The 19,952-nt window shown below is 46.4% G+C and overlaps 1 protein-coding gene across 1 annotated transcript in view; it reads left to right on the top strand.

The window, feature by feature from the left end:
• actr1b (actin related protein 1B) overlaps positions 1-6,415 on the top strand; it is a 30,555-nt gene extending 24,140 nt beyond the window's left edge. The window contains exons 5-11 of the mRNA XM_056290788.1: positions 2,755-2,879; positions 3,439-3,655; positions 3,841-3,933; positions 4,065-4,239; positions 4,395-4,456; positions 4,575-4,615; positions 4,786-6,415. Coding sequence (XP_056146763.1) covers positions 2,755-2,879; positions 3,439-3,655; positions 3,841-3,933; positions 4,065-4,239; positions 4,395-4,456; positions 4,575-4,615; positions 4,786-4,888 — 816 coding nt within the window. The 3' untranslated portion in view covers positions 4,889-6,415. The remainder of the gene's footprint in view (positions 1-2,754; positions 2,880-3,438; positions 3,656-3,840; positions 3,934-4,064; positions 4,240-4,394; positions 4,457-4,574; positions 4,616-4,785) is intronic.
• Positions 6,416-19,952: the final 13,537 nt, after the last annotated feature.

Below are 19,952 nucleotides of genomic sequence, written 5' to 3'. Positions count from 1 at the left end.
AATGTCCATTGTGAAACTTAAGGCAGTTGAGTTTTCAATGAGAGTTAACATTTGGTATCGCACATTGCTGTACTTAAGAGACAGGGCATGTGAAATACTGGAGTGTTTGGGTACAGTTTAGTCAGGCACCATTTCTTCATTAATTTTCTGAAGCCTTCGCCTTCAACTATATACATAGGGATGAACTCTACTATGGCATCTGTTATGTTTCTCTTTCTTTTCTCCGTTATTGTTTTTTGAAACTGTAGGGTCTGCTGTGTAGTTTTGGGTGTGGTTGAGGATATTGATGGGATGCAACTATGGGTTAGTTGTTATTGGGCTTTTTTATGCCAATAATTGCCTTAGCCCCAGATGTTCCCACATTAGTACTACTACTAACTACTACTACTACTTTCGGCTGCTCCTGTTAGGGGGCGCCACAGCGGCTCATCCGTTTTCATTTCTTCCTGTCCTCTGCATCTTCCTCTGTCACACCAGCCACCTGCATGTCCTCCCTCACCACCTCCATAAACCTCCTCTTTGGCCTTCCTCTTCTCCTCTTCCCTGGCAGCTCCATATTCAGCATCCTTCTCCCAATATACTCAGCATCTCTCCTCCCCACATGTCCAAACCATCCCAATCTTGTCTCTCTTGCTTTGTCTCCAAACCATCCAACCTGAGCTGTCCCTCTAATATACTCGTTCTTAATCCTGTCCATCTTCATCACTCCCAATGAAAATCTTATCATCTTCAACTCTGCCACCTCCAGCTCCACCTCCTGTCTTTTCATCAGTGCCACTGTCTCCAAACCATATAACATAGCTGGTCTCACAACCATCTTGTAAACCTTCCCTTTAACTCTTGCTGGTACCCTTCTGTCACAAATCTCTCCTGACACTCTTCTCCACCTACTCCACCCTGCCTGAACTCTCTTCTTAACCTCTATTCTACACTCCCCGTTACTTTGGACATTTGACCCCAATTTCAGATCAGTTGTAACTATTTTCCAAGCAACGTTAGTTCACATTTTTATCATGTGTAACGTTACTGTTTAAACGGCGGATAACAGCATCTTGATAATGGCAACTGGAAAACAGACATGAGCTAAGCTAAGTTTGCTAGCTAGTATAGTGTCGGTTTTTTACATCGTATAAAAATAGCCTACTACTTGCAGCATTCAGATGATTTATCATGCTTGTTGTGCCACCATGGTAGGCCATTTTCAAATTGCATATTTGGCACACTGCCTTGTCATCGCTCAATTTAGTGTGTCGCCACACAGCCGAGGTGTTCAGCGTTTTGTCTTCCCTTTAACAGCCAAGGTGAACTGAAATATTGAAATATGACATCACTGCTGTGAATGCGAGGGATGTCAGGCGCCGGCAGCTGACATGGTATATATTTCCTTTTTTTTTTGTGGATTTTTTCCCCCTTTTTTCTCCCCAATTATATCTGGCCAATTACCCCCCTCTTCCGAGCCGTCCCAGTCGCTGCTCCACCCACTCTGCCGATCCGGGGAGGGCTGCAGACTACCACATGCCTCCTCCCATACATGTGGAGTCACCAGCCGCTTCTTTTCACCCAACAGTGAGGAGTTTCACCAGGGGGACGTAGCACGTGGGGGGATCACACTACCCTCCCCCCCCCCCGCAAACAGGCACCCCGACAGACTAGAGGAGGCGCTAGTACAGTGACCAGGACACATACCCACATCCGGCTTCCCACCCGCAGACACGGCCAATTGTGCCTGTAGGGATACCTGACCAAGCATGAGGCAACACGGGGATTCGAACCGGTGATCCCCGTGTTGGTAGGTAACGGAATAGACCGCCACGCTACCGGGACGCCCCCTTTGCATTGTTTTTAGTCTCATGGGCTTCATGGTTGAGTATTCAACATGCATTTTCAATTGTGAAACCTAGCCATTAATTTTGTTCAGCATCATGTCCCATCACTTAGATTGACCACAGGCGGGATATGTTTTTTAGGTATTGCAAAAATATTCAGAGAAAGTTGTATGCACTTTCTCTCTATAGAGTATTACTACAAATAAGTTTAATTCTTAAACCGAAATGTTTGTGGACTTCGTACCACAAACATTTCAGTTTAACTTTGAATTGTTTATGAAAATAAATGAAAAATAAAATTGATGTCGACTGAGTGTTAATCTATGACAAAACAAACAAAAATCCCAATTCTAATACAAACCTCAATTCCAATGAAGCTGGGACATTGTGTAAAACGTGAATAAAAACAGAATACAATGATTTGCAAGTCCTTTTCGACCTATATTCAATAGAATACACTACAAAGACAAGATATTTAATTTCCAAACTGATAAACTTTATTGTTTCTTTTGCAAATTTTCACTCATTTTGAATTTGATGCGTGCAACACGTTCCAAAGAAGCTGGGACAGGGGCAACAAGAGACTGGGAAAGTTGAGGAATGCTCAAAAAACACCCGTTTGGAACATTCCACAGGTGAACATTTGCAAAAAACAGTAAAGTTTATCAGTTTGAACATTAAATATCTTGTCTTTGTAGTGTATTCAATTGAATATAGGTCGAAAAGGATTTGCAAATCATTGTATTCTGTTTTTATTCACGTTTTACACAACGTCCCAACTTCATTGGAATTGAGGTTTGTACATACTCAGTTTGGGGCGTGTGTACTGAAAAAAATCAAGGGTGTTTTAATTATTTCTTCAGCCAGTGTCGGACCTCGTTTCCTGCATCTGAAGTTCTGCTCTCCGTTTCTTTCTCCTCCTCTACAGCACCCTGTCCTGCTGACTGAAGCGCCTCTCAACCCCAGTATCAACCGGGAGAAGGCTGCAGAGGTGTTCTTTGAGACCTTCAACGTCCCTGCTCTCTTCATCTCCATACAAGCGGTTCTTAGTCTGTAAGTGCATCACGATCTGTGTGCACTAATTAGTTCTAATGAGAATCACCTAGGATTGGCCATTGCCCCCTCTCTTGGCAATCTTGGGGGGGAGGGCGCAATGGCCAACAATGGACTTGAGCGTAAAGTCCATTGTTGACAGTCACGTGATCTAACAAGGAGCTGGGTCTGCTGCATCCTGTGGGCCCAAAGACTGCAGCCCTGACCGGAGCTGGGCCTAAAGAGGAAACAGCGAGGGCGGTCTGACAGGACGCAGAAGCGGGGCAGGCTAAGCTAACTGCTAACCCATGCAGACCGGTGGTTCCAACAGTCATCCTGGCTGGCGTTCGTTCTCCTGGACAGTGCTTTTTTTTCTTTTGTTTAGTTTAGATATGTGTGTTAGTTTGGATATGTGTGTTCTTGTAGTCGTGTCGTTTTTGGATGTGTTTATGCCTTTGCTTTGTGTTGCACTGCTGTGGGCTGGGGAAACCATGTTTCAATTCATGTCATGTGCGCAAGCGCATGAAAGGAAATGACAAAGTGTTCCTGGTTCTGATTCTGATTCTGTCATTCCATCCAGGTATGCCACAGGCCGTACCACTGGTGTGGTGTTGGATGCAGGTGATGGTGTAACCCATGTAGTGCCCATCTATGAAGGCTTTGCAATCCCCCATTCCATTATGCGTGTTGACATTGCTGGGAGAGACGTTTCCAGATACCTCCGTCTTCTGCTACGTAAAGAAGGCTACAACTTCAACACCTCTGCAGAGTTCGAGGTGGTTCGCACCATCAAAGAGGTACAAAATGGGCGAAAACAAGGTAGATTGTTTATGTTTTTTGTAGGAAGAGAGCCCTGGGTTGTTGGCGTGATCGTTGTTGTACTTGCTTTTGCATCTCATTTATTTTAATTTTTTTTACTATTTAGTTTTTACTGTTTAATCCCAACCTCAGTGTCTAATCACAAATTTGTCAAACCTTGCAGAGGGCTTGTTACCAGTCTCTCAATCCCCAAAAGGATGAAACTCTAGAAACGGAGAAGACTCAGTACATACTCCCTGATGGGAGCACACTAAATGTGAGTATAATGCACAAAGACAGTGATTTCAGAAGCTTTACTGAGACAAGAACAGACAAGTTATTCTCATTTATTAATGCTCTGAGATACACCATCATGACTCCCAATACTAAAAATGACCCCCTTTGCAGATTGGGCCGGCCAGGTTCCGTGCCCCCGAGCTGCTGTTCAGGCCTGACCTGATAGGAGATGAAAGTAAGGGTATCCATGAGGTCCTGGCATTTGCTATCCAGAAGTCTGACATGGACCTCAGACGCACACTCTTTTCCACTATCGTGTTGTGTGGCGGATCCACGCTGTTCAAAGGTGGGGGGACCTCATGTGTAGAAGGACAACAGGTGTTTTAGCTTGACTATTGCTCAGCTCTCATTTTACTTGAACTCTGCATCTCTAGTCTTCACTTCCACGCACTGAATCTGTTATATACTCGAGTACTTTATCTGTAAACTATCTTCTCACAGGTTTTGGGGAAAGGCTACTAACCGAGCTGAAGAAGCTTGCACCAAAAGATGTGAAGATCAAGGTAGGCCTAGGTTGAGACATGTCGTTCTCAGCAGTAAACTGAATTTTGAGGCTGAGCATGGTTGAAGTGTGTGTGTGTGTGTGTGTGTGTGACTTGTTGTTGCTTGTTTCCTGTCCAGATCTCTGCTCCTCAAGAGAGGCTCTATTCCACATGGATTGGGTAATAGAATATTTCTCTCTCAGAGTAAAAGCATTGGGTGTTTTATTTATTTATTCATTTTGGGGTACTTTGCTGTGTCACATTTGCTAAAAGTGATGTTAACTTACTTGATGCATTCCTTTTGTGTCTCCTTCCTCTGTCTTCACCTCCCCTGGTTTTCGCGACCGTAGTGGCTCTATCCTGGCATCTCTGGACACCTTTAAAAAGATGTGGGTGTCAAAGAGGGAATATGAGGAGGACAGAACACGTGCCATCCACAGGAAGACCTTCTAAACCGGGCATGTGCGGTCGATATTGCCCCCTGAACTTTCCTCCGCCTCCCTTGCCATAATGTTTGAGACTTCCATATTAGTTAGCTACCTGCAGCAGTAATCTCTTGGTACCTCTGTATTATCCCTTACTCAACCACCTGCTTAACGCACTGTTGACTTTATTTCACCAACAGCTACAGACACACACACACACATTTGGGTGTGGCCGTTTTTGTATGTTCTTCTTGGTTAGGCTTTCCTCCTTCCTACTTTAACCTGCGCATGAGTCTGGCTCCTGCCCATTACCATTCTGCAGTTTAACTCCCAAACACCCACAGGAACTGGGCAGCCAGGCCGTGCCAGAGGGCAGCTGTCCGCACACCGGACTGTCTGCTACGTGTACCACTACAGCCGGCGGTCGGCTGTGTTTAAGTCTGCTCTGCAGTAGGAATAAGGCTCTCTCTCACCCAGCATTAAGCCCCCGTGTAGGATATCGTCAGAAGTCTATGAAGGTGATTCGTTATGTTTTTGTTTGTTTTTTTGCTACTGTAGAAATTTTCATTCCAAACTGACGAGATATTTTCTCTAAGGTTCTCATCGCAGGACTACGTAGTGCTAACTTCAGTGGGTTGGATAAAAGGTAAAAAGATAACCACTGTGTTGTATGTGTGGCCTAAACGTCACAACTACCATCATGGCACAAAGTTGTGGACGGAGTCATAAATGTTGATCAGTTCATCTCGTTGTTCATTTTGTTTTGTCGTTAAATGTATAAGATGAAGATCCCATTTCTTTGTTGATGTGGCCAATGTACAGCGAGTCCGTTTACTTCGCCGTGGTTTCTCCAAGTGGAAGGACGTCACACAAACACTCATCTTACTCCCCCTGTTTTGATAGAGCTGTTTGCTAAACTGAGTTGCATGTCAGTTAGTTGTATACAGTTATTAAAGATGCCCATTTTTTGTTTTTCAGTTCTAGAGTATGTTATTTTGACAGCGAAGAACAGAGATACCGCAGAACCCATTTAAGTTTAATTTAAGACTTTAGGTTTATTACTGTAAGCAGTTCAAATACCACTGAAGCCATGAGGGAGACTGGTTAAATTTAATGATTTCCTAGACATTTTCAAACGAACGGTAATTATAAAGCTGAGAGAAGCATCTGTGCAGAATAACCGTAGCCCCTTAAGCATGTCACCAACATAAAATGGCTGATCATTATTCTGTTCCAACTGTTCTACTCTATCTTCTCCATGCACTTAGTCGGTTCCGAGTCTCATGATTTTCCTGCATATCAGCAGCAGTGACGGGGTTGTGTACAAAATTGTATCCGCCTTAAGTGCAGCCGCACTGGAACGTCTACATCTTTTTTGTGTTTTTCCAAAAAAAAAAAGAAAAAAGGTTTAAACTTCATCAGCCTTGTGTACAGTGGAATGCTCTTTAAAAATGACCACCACAAAAAGGATAACGGACTAAAAATGTACAATACTGTTTATTCAAGTGTTGCTTTGACTTTTCATAAAATCAATAAAATAAGTTATTGGCTGCTGCTTTGGCATCTGGTCTTATGTCATTGTGGAAATGCTTTATTACACTTTCGGATGTTCATTTATTACACTTTCGGATGTTCATTTATTACACTTTCGGATGTTCATTTATTACACTTTCGCATGTTCATTTATTACACTTTCGGATGTTCATTTATTACACTTTCGGATGTTCATTTATTACACTTTCGGATGTTCATTTCAATCAGGAGCATTTATATCATTTCCCCAGCCCGCAGCAATGCAACACAAAGACAAAAACACACATCCAAAAACTACAAGAACTTCAAGAACACACATCGCTACTATCTAACACACATATCCAAACTAACACACATATCCACACTAACACACATATCCACACTAACACACATATCCAAAGTAACACACATATCCAAAATAACACACATATCCACACTAACACACATATCCACACTAACACACATATCCAAACTAACACACATATCCAAACTAACACACATATCCACACTAACACACATATCCAAAGTAACACACATATCCAAACTAACACACATATCCACACTAACACACATATCCACACTAACACACATATCCAAACTAACACATATATCCACACTAACACACATATCCAAAGTAACACATATCCAAACTTACACACATATCCACACTAACACACATATCCACACTAACACACATATCCACACTAACACACATATCCAAAGTAACACACATATCCAAAGTAACACACATATCCAAACTAACACACATATCCACACTAACACACATATCCAAACTAACACACATATCCAAACTAACACATATATCCACACTAACACACATATCCAAAGTAACACACATATCCAAACTAACACACATATCCACACTAACACACATATCCACACTAACACACATATCCAAACTAACACACATATCCAAAGTAACACACATATCCAAACTAACACACATATCCAAAGTAACACACATATCCAAACTAACACACATATCCACACTAACACACATATCTAAACTAACACATATATCCAAACTAACACACATATCCAAAGTAACACACGTCCAAACTAACACACATATCTAAACTAACACACATATCCAAAGTAACACACATATCCAAACTAACACACATATCCAAACTTACACACATATCCACACTAACATATCTAAACTAACACACATATCCAAACTAACACACATATCCAAACTAACACACATATCCACACTAACATATCTAAACTAACACACATATCCAAAGTAACACACATATCCAAACTAACACACATATCCAAACTAACACACATATCCAAACTAACACATATCCAAAGTAACACACATATCCAAACTAACACACATATCCACACTAACACACATATCTAAACTAACACACATATCCAAACTAACACACATATCCAAACTAACACACATATCCACACTAACACACATATCCAAACTAACACACATATCTAAACTAACACACATATCCACACTAACACACATATCCACACTAACACACATATCCACACTAACACACATATCTAAACTAACACACATATCCACACTAACACACATATCCACACTAACATACATATCTAAACTAACACACATATCTAAAGTAACACACATCCAAACTAACACACATATCCAAAGTAACACACATATCCAAACTAACACACATATCCAAAGTAACACACATATCCAAACTAACACACATATCTAAACTAACACACATATCCACACTAACACACATATCCAAACTAACACACATATCCAAACTAATACACATATCCAAAGTAACACACATATCCAAACTAACACACATATCCACACTAACACACATATGCAAAGTAACACACATATCCAAACTAACACACATTTGCAAAGTAACACACGTCCAAACTAACACACATATCTAAACTAACACACATATCCAAACTTACACATATATCCAAACTAACACACATATCCACACTAACATATCTAAACTAACACACATATCCAAAGTAACACACATATCCAAACTAACACACATATCCAAACTAACACACATATCCAAAGTAACACAATATCCAAACTAACACACATATCCACACTAACACACATATCTAAACTAACACACATATCCAAAGTAACACACATATCCAAACTAACACACATATCCAAACTAACACACATATCCAAACTAACACACATATCCAAAGTAACACAATATCCAAACTAACACACATATCCACACTAACACACATATCTAAACTAACACACATATCCAAACTAACACACATATCCAAACTAACACACATATCCAAACTAACACACATATCCACACTAACACACATATCCACACTAACACACATATCCACACTAACATACATATCTAAACTAACACACATATCTAAACTAACACACATATCTAAAGTAACACACATCCAAACTAACACACATATCCAAAGTAACACACATATCCAAACTAACACACATATCCAAAGTAACACACATATCCAAACTAACACACATATCTAAACTAACACATACTATACATACAGTGCATCCAGAAAGTATTCACACCCCTTCACTTTCCCCACATTGTGTTATGTTACAGCCTTATTCCAAAATGGATTAAATTCCTTTTTTCCTCATCAATCTACACACAATACCCCATAATGAAAAAGCGAAAAAGGTTTTGTAGAAATTTTTGCAAATGTATTAAAAATAAAAACTGAAATATTGCATGTACATAAGTACACCCTTTACTCAGTACTTGGTTGAGGCACCCTTGGCAGCAGCGATTACAGCCTCAAGTCTTCTTGGGTATGAAGCTACAAGCTTGGCCCACCTATATTTGGGGTATTTCTCCCATTCTTCTCTGCAGATCCTCTCCAGCTCTGTAAGGTTAGATGGGGAGCGTCGCTGCACAGCTATTTTCAGGTCTTTCCAGAGATGTTCAATGGGGTTCAAGTCTGGGCTCTGGCTGGGCCACTCAAGGACATTCACAGACTTGTCCCGAAGCCACTCCTTCGTTGTCTTGGCTGTTTGCTTAGGGTCGTTGTCGTGTTGAAAGGTAAACCTTCGCCCCAGTCTGAGGTCCTGAGCGCTCTGGAGCAGGTTTTCATCAAGGATCTCTCTGTACTTTGCTCCATTCATCTTTCCCTCGATCCTGACTAGTCTCCCAGTTCCTGCCGCTGAAGAACATCCCCACATCATGATGCTGCCACCACCATGCTTCACTGTAGGGATGGTATTAGCAAGGTGAGGAGAGGTGCCTGGTTTCCTCCAGACGGGACGTTTGGCATTCAGGCCAAAGAGTTCAATCTTGGTCTCATCAGACCAGAGAATCTTGTTTCTCATGGTCTGAGAGTCCTTTAGGTGCTTTCTGGCAAACTCCAAGCAGGCTGTCATGTGCCTTTTACTGAGCAGAGGCTTCCGTCTGGCCACTCCACCATAAAGGCCTGATTGGTGGAGGGCTGCAGAGATGGTTGTCCTTCTGGAAGGTTCTCCCATCTCCACAGAGGAACGCTGGAGCTCTGTCAGAGTGACCATCGGGTTCTTGGTCACCTCCCTGACCAAGGCCCTTCTCCCCCGATTGCTCAGTTTGGCTGGACGACCAGCTCCAGGAAGAGTCCTGGTGGATCCAAACTTCTTCCATTTACGAATGATGGAGACCACTGTGCTCTTCGGGATCTTCAAAGCTGTAGAAATGTTTTTGTACCCTTCCCCAGATCTGTGCCTCGATACGATCCTGTCTCGGAGGTCTCCTGTGTTGTGTCATCGTCTTGGCCAGCGTCTGTTTAGTTTACCCAATGTACAAGTCACGGCAGTCTTCCTGGCACTTAACGGTATATTGCTCTGTTTGTGCTAGGGGACCTGATCCTTGGGGTGGACCAGTTTCTGGTGCAGCGTGTTTTGGGGTTTGAAAGCGACTGAGATGCGGAGTTTGGAAAAAAACACATCTCAACTGTTCCGCCACTCCCGCCACATACAGAATCACCACTGGTTTACACTTAGACAGCTGGTGTCCTCCTCCTCTCTTCAATAGGCTAGTGGACTGTTTGTGCGTCTTCCTGACTTTTACAAACTCCCAGTTAGGATAACCACACTTAACCAGGGCCTGTTTAATGTGGATTTCTCCACTTCCCCGGCCGCTGTGTCGGTGGGGACGTTGTCAGCTCGGTGGTCCAGCGTCCTGATGACTCCTAGTTTGTGCTCCAGTGGATGATGAGAGTCAAACCTTAAGTCCTGATCAGTATGTGTTTGTTTACGGTAAGCATCAACAATCAAATGTCCCCATCACCAATTGCAATTTCAGTGTTAGAAGGCTAACCTGTCATGTTCCACATCCTCCCTGGTGAACTTGGTGTGGTGTCCACAGAGTTAATGTGGTCAGTGAAATGTGGTACGTCCTGAGATCATCCACAAATCTGAACCAATGGCTAGGTGGTGTCCCAGCATAGGACATCGACCCTCTTTTCCTCTTCCTCCATATACAAGTTGGCCACCATAGGTGAAGTGAAGTCAAAGAGGCCATCTATGTGAAGAGGGAATGACCATCTCTGGACTGGGGGAGGGGCTAAGAGTACATCTTTCGCAATCTTACAATGCTGTGACCGCAACTATTCCCCAACCCTCTGTGAATAGTACACATGACCACTGTAACTCCAGTTAAAGTTCACAGCAATTTCAAATCCCTCAATAAACGTTGTGTCCAGATGAATTGATTCAACGTCCTGTGATATTCTTACCTGGATCATGGAGCGTGCATAAAGACAAATCTGTGATTGCTCATTCTGAACCATCATTATTATTATTATATACTACAATAGACCATCCGACTAATTAGGTTGCTTCTAAAGGTAACATTGTGTACCTAATTGAATTGAGATTTGCCAAACTGAAAGGGGTTGAATACTTTTACAAACAGCATATTTCATTTTTAATTTTCTTAAAAAATATTTTGTGGTGTAAAACTCATTTTACTTAATGGTTATTCATTAAAAATAAGTATTGTTGTAAATTATAGTATCATATATAGAAAAGTGTTAATGTGTTAATTGTTCCTCAATTAAATGAGTGATTTAGCAAGAGGGTTGAGAACTTTGGCAAGGCACTGTATACATGTCACATTCTCACGAGGGCCCCAGCCCCCCTAAAAGTCTGATCCTAGAATCTCCCCTGCAGCAAACTATAGGTAGCATAGTCCACGAGTAGGTGGACTTCCTTTCCTTTTCTTTTTTCAAAGGGGGACAATGGAGTTAAATGTATCTTCAAATTGGACACACAGACAAAAAAAAGGTTCACACAGGTTTGTCTTATTCTCTTTTAGATTGGGCAGGGCATGGTAAAAAAAACAAAAACAGAAACAAACAAACCCGGAAGCCGAACTATCTCTTTATAAAGGAAGGGAATTTGCCGTGTCCCTGGACTGTCAGAACTCCAAAGAAAGGTTATGCTTTACAAACTGTTTTGCTGTTCTTCAGTCAACACTGAAGGCTCACACTGTTACGGCCCGCCCACCCCGCGCCGTGGCCCGCCCACCCCGCGCCGTGGCCCGCCCACCCCGCGTCGTGGCCCGCCCACCCCGCGCCGGCAGCCAATCAGCTCGTCAGGGCCGGGTTTAGTTGTCAGGGCCGGGCTTAAACTGGCTTGTCTCCCAGCGCCCGCTCTCAGTTCGTGCCGTAACCTCCTCGCAGGAGTGGTTACTCTTCCCTCCCGGTGCTTATCTCTCCGAGTTTATCTCAGCCCTTGGTTTACTGTTTTCTCTGTGAAGTTTCCCTATGGAAGTATCCTGCCGTGTTCCCAGTTTGGATTTACCTGTGAGTTTTTTCCATGGACTTCCCGTTTTCTTGTCGCTCATTGCCCTCCTGTGTTTGACCGTTGTACGAGCAAGTAATAAAGTAAGCCAGTTTCGGCTAACCCCATCTCTGTCTGGTGTCGTGCGCTTGGGGTCTTCCACAAACCCTAACAGTACGAACTGACCATGACAACCCCAGCCGACAGAGAGCGTACCGACCAGTCCGGTTCAAGCAGCTCTCATCAGACAGATCCAACTGACCAACTCCCACACCCAGCAGCTAGAGGCGGCCTCTGTTGCGGTGAGGGATCTTCAGACTCAGGTCCAGCCCCTCCAGGCCTCTGTGGGTAACCTAACGAGCCAGCAGGCGGCGTTGGCGAGCCAACAAGCAGAGATCCTGCGGCAGTTGCAGACCATCACGGCGGCTCTCACCCCCCTGCCGCCGGGCCAGCCTGCCCCTGGAGTCGTGGGTAACCCGCCCCCTGGGCACCCTGCCCCAGTTAACCCTGTGGGGCTCAACCCAGTTCCCCGGGAGCCCTGCCTCTCCAGCCCACGACCGTTTGATGGCGACTTTGAGACCTGTGCCACATTCATCATGCAGTGTGAGCTGGTCTTCCTGCACCAACCCAGCATGTTCACATCTGATGCTGCCCGTGTCTCTTATGTGACCAACCTGTTCACAGGCCGAGCAGCTCAGTGGGCCACTGCTTCCTGGTCCATGAGGGCCAGTTTCTGCCTCACCTACGAGGTCTTTGTGGCGCAAGTACGGAAGGTTTCCCACCATCCAGTCTGTGGCCAGGACCCTGGTGCTCGGTTGAGCAGTATCCAGCAGGGCAGTGGCAGTGTCACAGACTACTCAGTGGAGTTCAGGCTGGCTGCAGCTGAGAGCTGCTGGAATGACCAGTCACTTCGGGTCACCTTCCGGAGAGGTCTCAGCGAGGCTGTCAAGGACCAGCTAGCCACCCGGGAGGAGCCCACCTCTCTCGATGACCTGATCAAACTCGCTATCTGCATCGATGGACGCCTCCGGGAGAGGAGGCGTGAGCGAGCCCTGAGTGGATTCCCGTCCATTCCCCAGTCGTCCAGCACTCCTGACAGGACCCCTACTCCTGCTCGCCCCACTTTCCGTGTGGCCGTTTCTCCCTCCGCGCCCCAGACCACGATGGGGGAGGAACCTATGCACTTGGGGTGCACGCGCCTTAGTCCAGCCGAACGGGAGGCCCAGTTCAAGGCGGGTCAATGCCTCTACTACGGCCAGAAGGGACATCTGATCAGCGGTTGCCCCACTCGGCCAAAAGACTAGGCTCACTGGGGCCCCGGGAGATCCTAGTGAGCCGACTTTCCTGTTCCCGCCGTCCTGCCCCACAGAACCATCTGGTTAGCGTTACCCTGGCCTGGGCTGACCAGCAGCTCACAGTGGGTGCACTCCTCGACTCAGGACCTGATGAGTGTTTCCTGGACTCAGAGTTTGCTGCCCAGGCTAGAGACGCTGGAGAAGCCCATGGAGGCCTTCGCGCTGGACGAGCGCTGCCTGGCCAGCGTCACCCAACGCACCCACCCTTTCTCTCTCACCATAGCAGGGAACCATGTGGAGAGACTTTGGTTCTTCATCATCCAGTCCCCGTTAATCCCTGTGATCCTAGGGCGCCCCTTTGTTCATGCAGCATGAGCCACACATCGCCTGGGCCTCCGGTACCATCATGGAGTGGAGCTCCTCCTGTCATGTCCAATGTCACCAGGCTGCTCCTGGCCCATCCCCCCGACGTGCCCCTAGTACCCCGCCTCCCGACCTCTCCTCTGTTCCCCCTGAGTACCATGAGCTAGGTGAGGTTTTCAGCAAGACCCGGGCCCAATCTCTTCCTCCTCATCGGCCTTATGACTGTGCTATCGACCTCAACTCTGGAGCACCCCTTCCCAGCAGTCGTCTGTACAGTCTGACCATCCCCGAGAAGGCTGCGATGGACGAGTACATCTCCGAGTCCTTGGCAGCGGGGCTCATTCGGCCCTCGTCCTCCCAGGTGGCAGCTGGATTCTTTTTCGTGAAGAGGAAGGATGGGGGCCTCCGACCCTGCATTGACTATCGCCAACTCAATGAGATAACCATCAAGAACAAGTACCCCCTTCCTCTCATGAGTTCCACACCCTTGAGCCCCTCACCCAGGCTACTGTCTTCACTAAGCTTGACCTCCGGTGTGCCTATGATCTGGTCCGGATCCGGAAGGGGGATGAGTGGAAGACAGCCTTTAAGACGCCCCGGGGTCATTATGAGTACCTGGTCACGCCGTTCGGCCTCACCAACGCCCCGGCGGTATTCCAGGCTCTCATGAATGACATTCTCCGCGACATGCTCGACGAGTTTGTTGTGGTCTACCTCGATGACATCCTCATCTTCTCCAGGACCCTCAAGGAACATGTCCAGCATGTCCGCCGGGTACTCGAACGTCTCCTCCGGAACCGGCTCTTCGTCAAGGCAGAGAAGTGCCGGTTCCATTCCCCTTCCATTGACTACCTGGGCTTCGTCGTTGAGAGGGGACAGACCCGGGCCGACCCCCGCAAGATCCAGGCGGTGGTGGACTGGCCCGATCCCACATCCCGGAAAGAATTACAGAGTTTCCTCGGGTTTGCAAACTTCTATCGGAGGTTCATCAGGAACTACAGCTGCGTGGCAGAACCTCTCATCAGGCTGACCTCCCCCTTCCAGCCGTTCATCTGGTCCCCGGCTGCCCGCTCTGCGTTCCAGTCCCTCAAGGAGAGGTTCACCAGCGCCCCGGTCCTGCTCCACCCCGACCCCAAGAGGCAGTTCATCGTGGAGGTGGACGCTTCGGACACCGGGTTGGGGGCTGTCCTCTCCCAGCGGTCAGCGTCTGACCAGAAGGTCCACCCATGCGCCTTCTTCTCTCGCCGGTTCCTCCCCGCCGAGGAGAACTACGATGTCGGGAACCGGGAGCTGCTGGCAGTGGTGGCTGCTCTGGAGGAGTGGCGCCATTGGCTGGAGGGGGCGGAACCATCTGGACTGATCATAAGAACTTGATGTTCATCCGGGCAACCAAGCGCCTCAATGGTCGGCAGGCATGGTGGGCCAGCTTCCTCAGTCGGTTTGACTTCACGCTGACTTATCGCCCCGGATCCCGCAACACGAAGGCAGACTCCCTGTCCCGACAACACCCGAGGAGGGAGCCAGCTACAGAGGAGCCGGCTCCCATCCTTCCTGAGGCCAGGATGGTTGGCGTGGTTACCTGGGGCATCGAGACCGTGGTAAGGCAGGCGTTGCCCTCCCATCCTGCCCTGAGCCACGTGCCTCCATGCCATCTGTCCGTCCCGGACTGAGTCTGGTCCCGGGTTCTTCAGTTGGGCCATGCCAGTCAGTTTGCTTGCCACCCGGGTGTCCACCGCACCTTCACCTTCCTGGCTCGGCGTTTCTGGTGGCCCACCATGAGGAATGACGTCAGGGACTTCGTAAGGGCCTGCTCCGTCTGTGCTCGCAGTAAGGCCTCTCACCAGGCACCCGCGGGTCTGCTGCAGCCCCTCCCAACTCCAAGCCGGCCCTGGTCCCATGTGGCATTGGATTTTGTCTCCGGACTGCCTCCCTCCCAGGGTAACACTGTGATCCTGACAGTGGTGGTCCGCTTCAGTAAGGGAGTGCACCTGGTGGCCCTCCCCAAACCCCCATCGGCTTCTGAGAGGCGGACCTCCTGACGAGCCACCTGTTCTGTCTCCATGGCCTTCCCCTGGATGTCGTCTCGGACCGAGGGCCCCAGTTCGTCTCCCAGGTATGGCGGGCCTTTTGTAAGGGGTTGGGTGCCTCTGTTAGTCTCTCCTCTGGATATCACCCACAGACTAACAGGCAGACGGAGAGGATGAACCAGAGCGTGGAGTCTGCCCTCCGGTGCGTGGCCGCCAAGAAGCCCAGCTCCTGCGCCGAGGCCGGGGGTTCCAGTATTTGGTGGACTTGGAAGGCTACGGTCCGGAGGAATGTAGCTGGGTATCCCGCCAGCTCATCCTGGACCCTGGGCTGCTCACTGAGTTTCATTGTTCCCATCCCGACAATCCGGGCAAGTCGCCTGGTGGCTCCCGTGGAGGAGGGGTACTGTTACAGCTCGCCCACCTCACGCCGTGGCTCACCCACCCCGCGCCGGCAGCCAATCAGCTCGTCAGGGCCGGGCTTAGCCGTCAGGGCTGGGCTTAAGTTTGCTGGTCTCCCAGAGCCCGTTGTCAGTTCATGCCGTAACCTCCTCGCAGGAGTGGTTACTCTTCCCTCCCGGTGCATTTCTCTCCGAGTTTATCTCAGCCCTTGGTTTACTGTTTTCTTTGTGAAGTTTCCCTATGGAAGTATCCTGCCGTGTTCCCAGTTTGGATTTACCCGTGAGTTTTTTCCTTGGACTTCCTGTTTTCTTAGTCGCTCATTGCCCTCCTGTGTTGACCGTTGTACGAGCAAGTAATAAAGTACACCAGTTTCGGCTAACCCCATCTCTGTCTGGTGTTGTGCGCTTGGGGTCTTCCACAAACCCTAACACACTCAGCTCTAATCCTAGACCAGGATCCCAGACCTGGTCTAATCCTAGACCAGGAGAAAGGTGCTATCTGCCCAGCGAGGGACACAGAGCAAAACCAAAAATGTTTTGGTTCCCAATCCTTTCATAAAGCCCCATCTAAAAGCTGGTTATCTTATTGAATTGTGGAGGCTATCGCCTTGGCTTATTCCTCTTTGGGGACAGTTACCCTGGAAGGGCTAAAGGTTCACTCTTCCCGAGCTGTTTCAGCTGTGTGGGCACCAGATTGTGATTGTGATCATCGTGACAGTGTTTGAGAGTTAACTCTTCTAGCCATTTATCTCCCTCCAGCTGGGTTAGAATAGGAACCTCTGCTCAGGCCTCTACTCTGGCCAGCAAGGACAGTTGTATATGTTGAAGTATGACTCAAACCTCGTGTTTGAAATGAAATAAAACATTCGTGATGTGTGATAACCCAGATTTTAGAAAAGAAGAACAATGCCATACGAATGATGGTGGCTGGTGAGTGGGGTGTATTATAGGAGCAGGGGCGTTTTCATACACGTCAAGGTCAAGGGACTTATTACCTACAACATGGCCAAGATGTTTTATAGTTTATTCAGCGGTGTTTCACACATTGTGTTATGGCTAAATTAGCAGTGCTGCCAGAGATAGCTTGTAGTATGTGTAAAAAAGTAATAATCCAGGTAAGAAAATCCCAGAAAGTTGAATCAGTTAATCTACACACAACGTTTATTGTCAGAAACGTGTCATCATCATCTAAGTGACCACTTCCATCTAAACTGGCTGCAGGTGTCCCCACCCATATAAACAATACAGTGACATAACGACTGAAAACCAGTTTCATATGCAAATTACCATGACCATTAAATTGAGTTACAATGGCCATGTGTACTATTCACGGAGGACTGGAAAAAGGTTGCAATCACAGCATTGTAAGATGGTGACAGATGGACATCTGTTGCTGCATATGTCGTACAGATGTCCTGGTGAACTGATTCAACCCTCTGTGATTTTCTTACATGGATTATTGAGCATGCTTCAAGCCAGTACTAATAATAGTCAAGGACTATAATAGTAATAATAATTGTGGTAGTAGTAGTAATAGTAATACTTATAGAAATAGTAAAACCCTATAATAGTAATAGCGTTAGAAATAGTCAAATACTATAATAGTACAAACCCCAATTCCAGTGAAGTTGGGACGTTGTGTAAAACGTGAATAAAAACAGAATACAATGATTTGCAAATCCTTTTCGACCTATATTCAATTGAATACACTACAAAGACAAGATGTTTAATGTTCAAACTGATAAACTTTATTGTTTTTTTGCAAATATTCACTCATTTTGAATTTGATGCCTGCAACATGTTCCAAAGAAGCTGGGACAGGGGCATGTTCACCACTGTGTTACACCACCTTTCCTTTTAGCAACACTCAATAAGCGTTTGGGAACTGAGGACACTACTTGTTGAAGCTTTGTAGGTGGAATTCTTCCCCATTCTTGCTTGATGTACGACTTCAGTTGCTCAACAGTCCGGGGTCTCCGTTGTCGTATTGTGCGCTTCATAAGGCGCCACACATTGCTGTAACACGTGCAGAATGTGGCTTGGCATTGTCTTGCTGAAATAAGCAGGAACGTCCCTGGAAAAGACCTCGCTTGGATGGCAGCATATGTTGCTCCAAAACCTGTATGTCCCTCTCAGCATTAATGGAGCCTTCACAGATGTGCAAGTTACCCATGATGCCGTGGGCACTAACACCCCCCCCCCCATACCATCACAGATGCTGGCTTTTGGACTCGAGCTGATAACAATCTAGACGGTCCTTTTCCTCTTTAGCCCAGAGGACACGACGTCCATGATTTCCAGAAACAATGTGAAATGTGGACTCGTCAGACCACAGCACACTTGTCCACTTTGCGTCAGTCCATCTCAGATGAGCTCGGCCCAGAGAAGCCGGCGGTGTTTCTGGGTGGTGTTGATATCTGGCTTTGGCTTTGCATGGGAGAGTTTTAACTTGCACTTGTAGATGTCGCGACCAACTGTGTTAACTGACGATGGTTTTCCCAAGTGTTCCTGAGCCCACGTGGTAATGTCCTTTACACAATGATGTCGGTTTTTAATGCAGTGCCGCCTGAGGGATCGAAGGTCACGGGCATTCAGTGTTGGTTTTGGGCCTTGCCGCTTACGTGCAGAGATTTCTCCGGATTCTCTGAATCTTGTGATGATATTATGGACTGGAGATGATGAAATCCCTAAATTCCTTGCAGTTGTGCGTTGAGAAACGTTGTTCTTAAACTGTTGGACTATTTGCTCACGCAGTTGTTCACAAAGTGGTGAACCTCGCCCCATCCTTGCTTGTGAACAACTGAGCCTTTCAGGGATGCTCCTTTTATACCCAATCATGACACTCCCCTGTTTCCAATTAACCTGTTCACCTGTGGAATGTTCCAAACAGGTGTTTTCTGAGCATTCCTCAACTTTCCCAGTCTTTTGTTGCCTCTGTCCCAGCTTCTTTGGAACGTGTTGCAGGCATCAAATTCAAAATGAGTGAATATTTGCAAGAAACAATAAAGTTTATCAGTTTGAACATTAAATATCTTGTCTTTGTAGTGCATTCAATTGAATAGAGGTCGAAAAGGATTTGCAAATCATTGTATTCTGTTTTTATTCACGTTTTACACAACGTCCCAGCTTCATTGGACCTGGGGTTTGTAGTAAGAACATTAATGATAATTACTACTAGTACTAGTAATAGTCAAAGACTAAAATAGTAATAGTAGTAGTAGTAGTAGTAGTAGTAGTAGCAGCAGCATTACAGCTAGGGTAGGCAGTTTTCTGGAAAGCAGTTGGATAGCTCAGTTGGTATGAACAACGGCTTTCCTGCCAGAGACCAGGGATTGGTATTAGTTTCCAGTAAGATTCTGTGGCTTAGACTCTCAATGCTAACCACATCAGACATAAGTGAGAGTAACATTAATAATACTGGCTCGGGTGTCGTCTTGGTTAACAAGGTCCACGTAAGGTGTTGAGGAACCAGGACAAACTGATGAGAAAGGGGCTGCTGGAACAAGACATTCGTGGACAAGGGCTGAGAACCTGGAACTGATGGAATATTACTATAACAGCAGACCTCAGGAGAGGGTATATATGAAGCATATGTAGGAACTGTGGACCAGTAGGAGACCTTCTTCCACAGCGACTCAGAAGTCTATTCCTACTGCTAATACTCCTGCTACTGCAATTA

Source organism: Lampris incognitus, chromosome 12 (genome assembly GCF_029633865.1).
Source record: "Lampris incognitus isolate fLamInc1 chromosome 12, fLamInc1.hap2, whole genome shotgun sequence".
NCBI lineage: Eukaryota > Metazoa > Chordata > Actinopteri > Lampriformes > Lampridae > Lampris > Lampris incognitus.
This window is presented reverse-complemented; position numbering and strand designations above follow the sequence as displayed.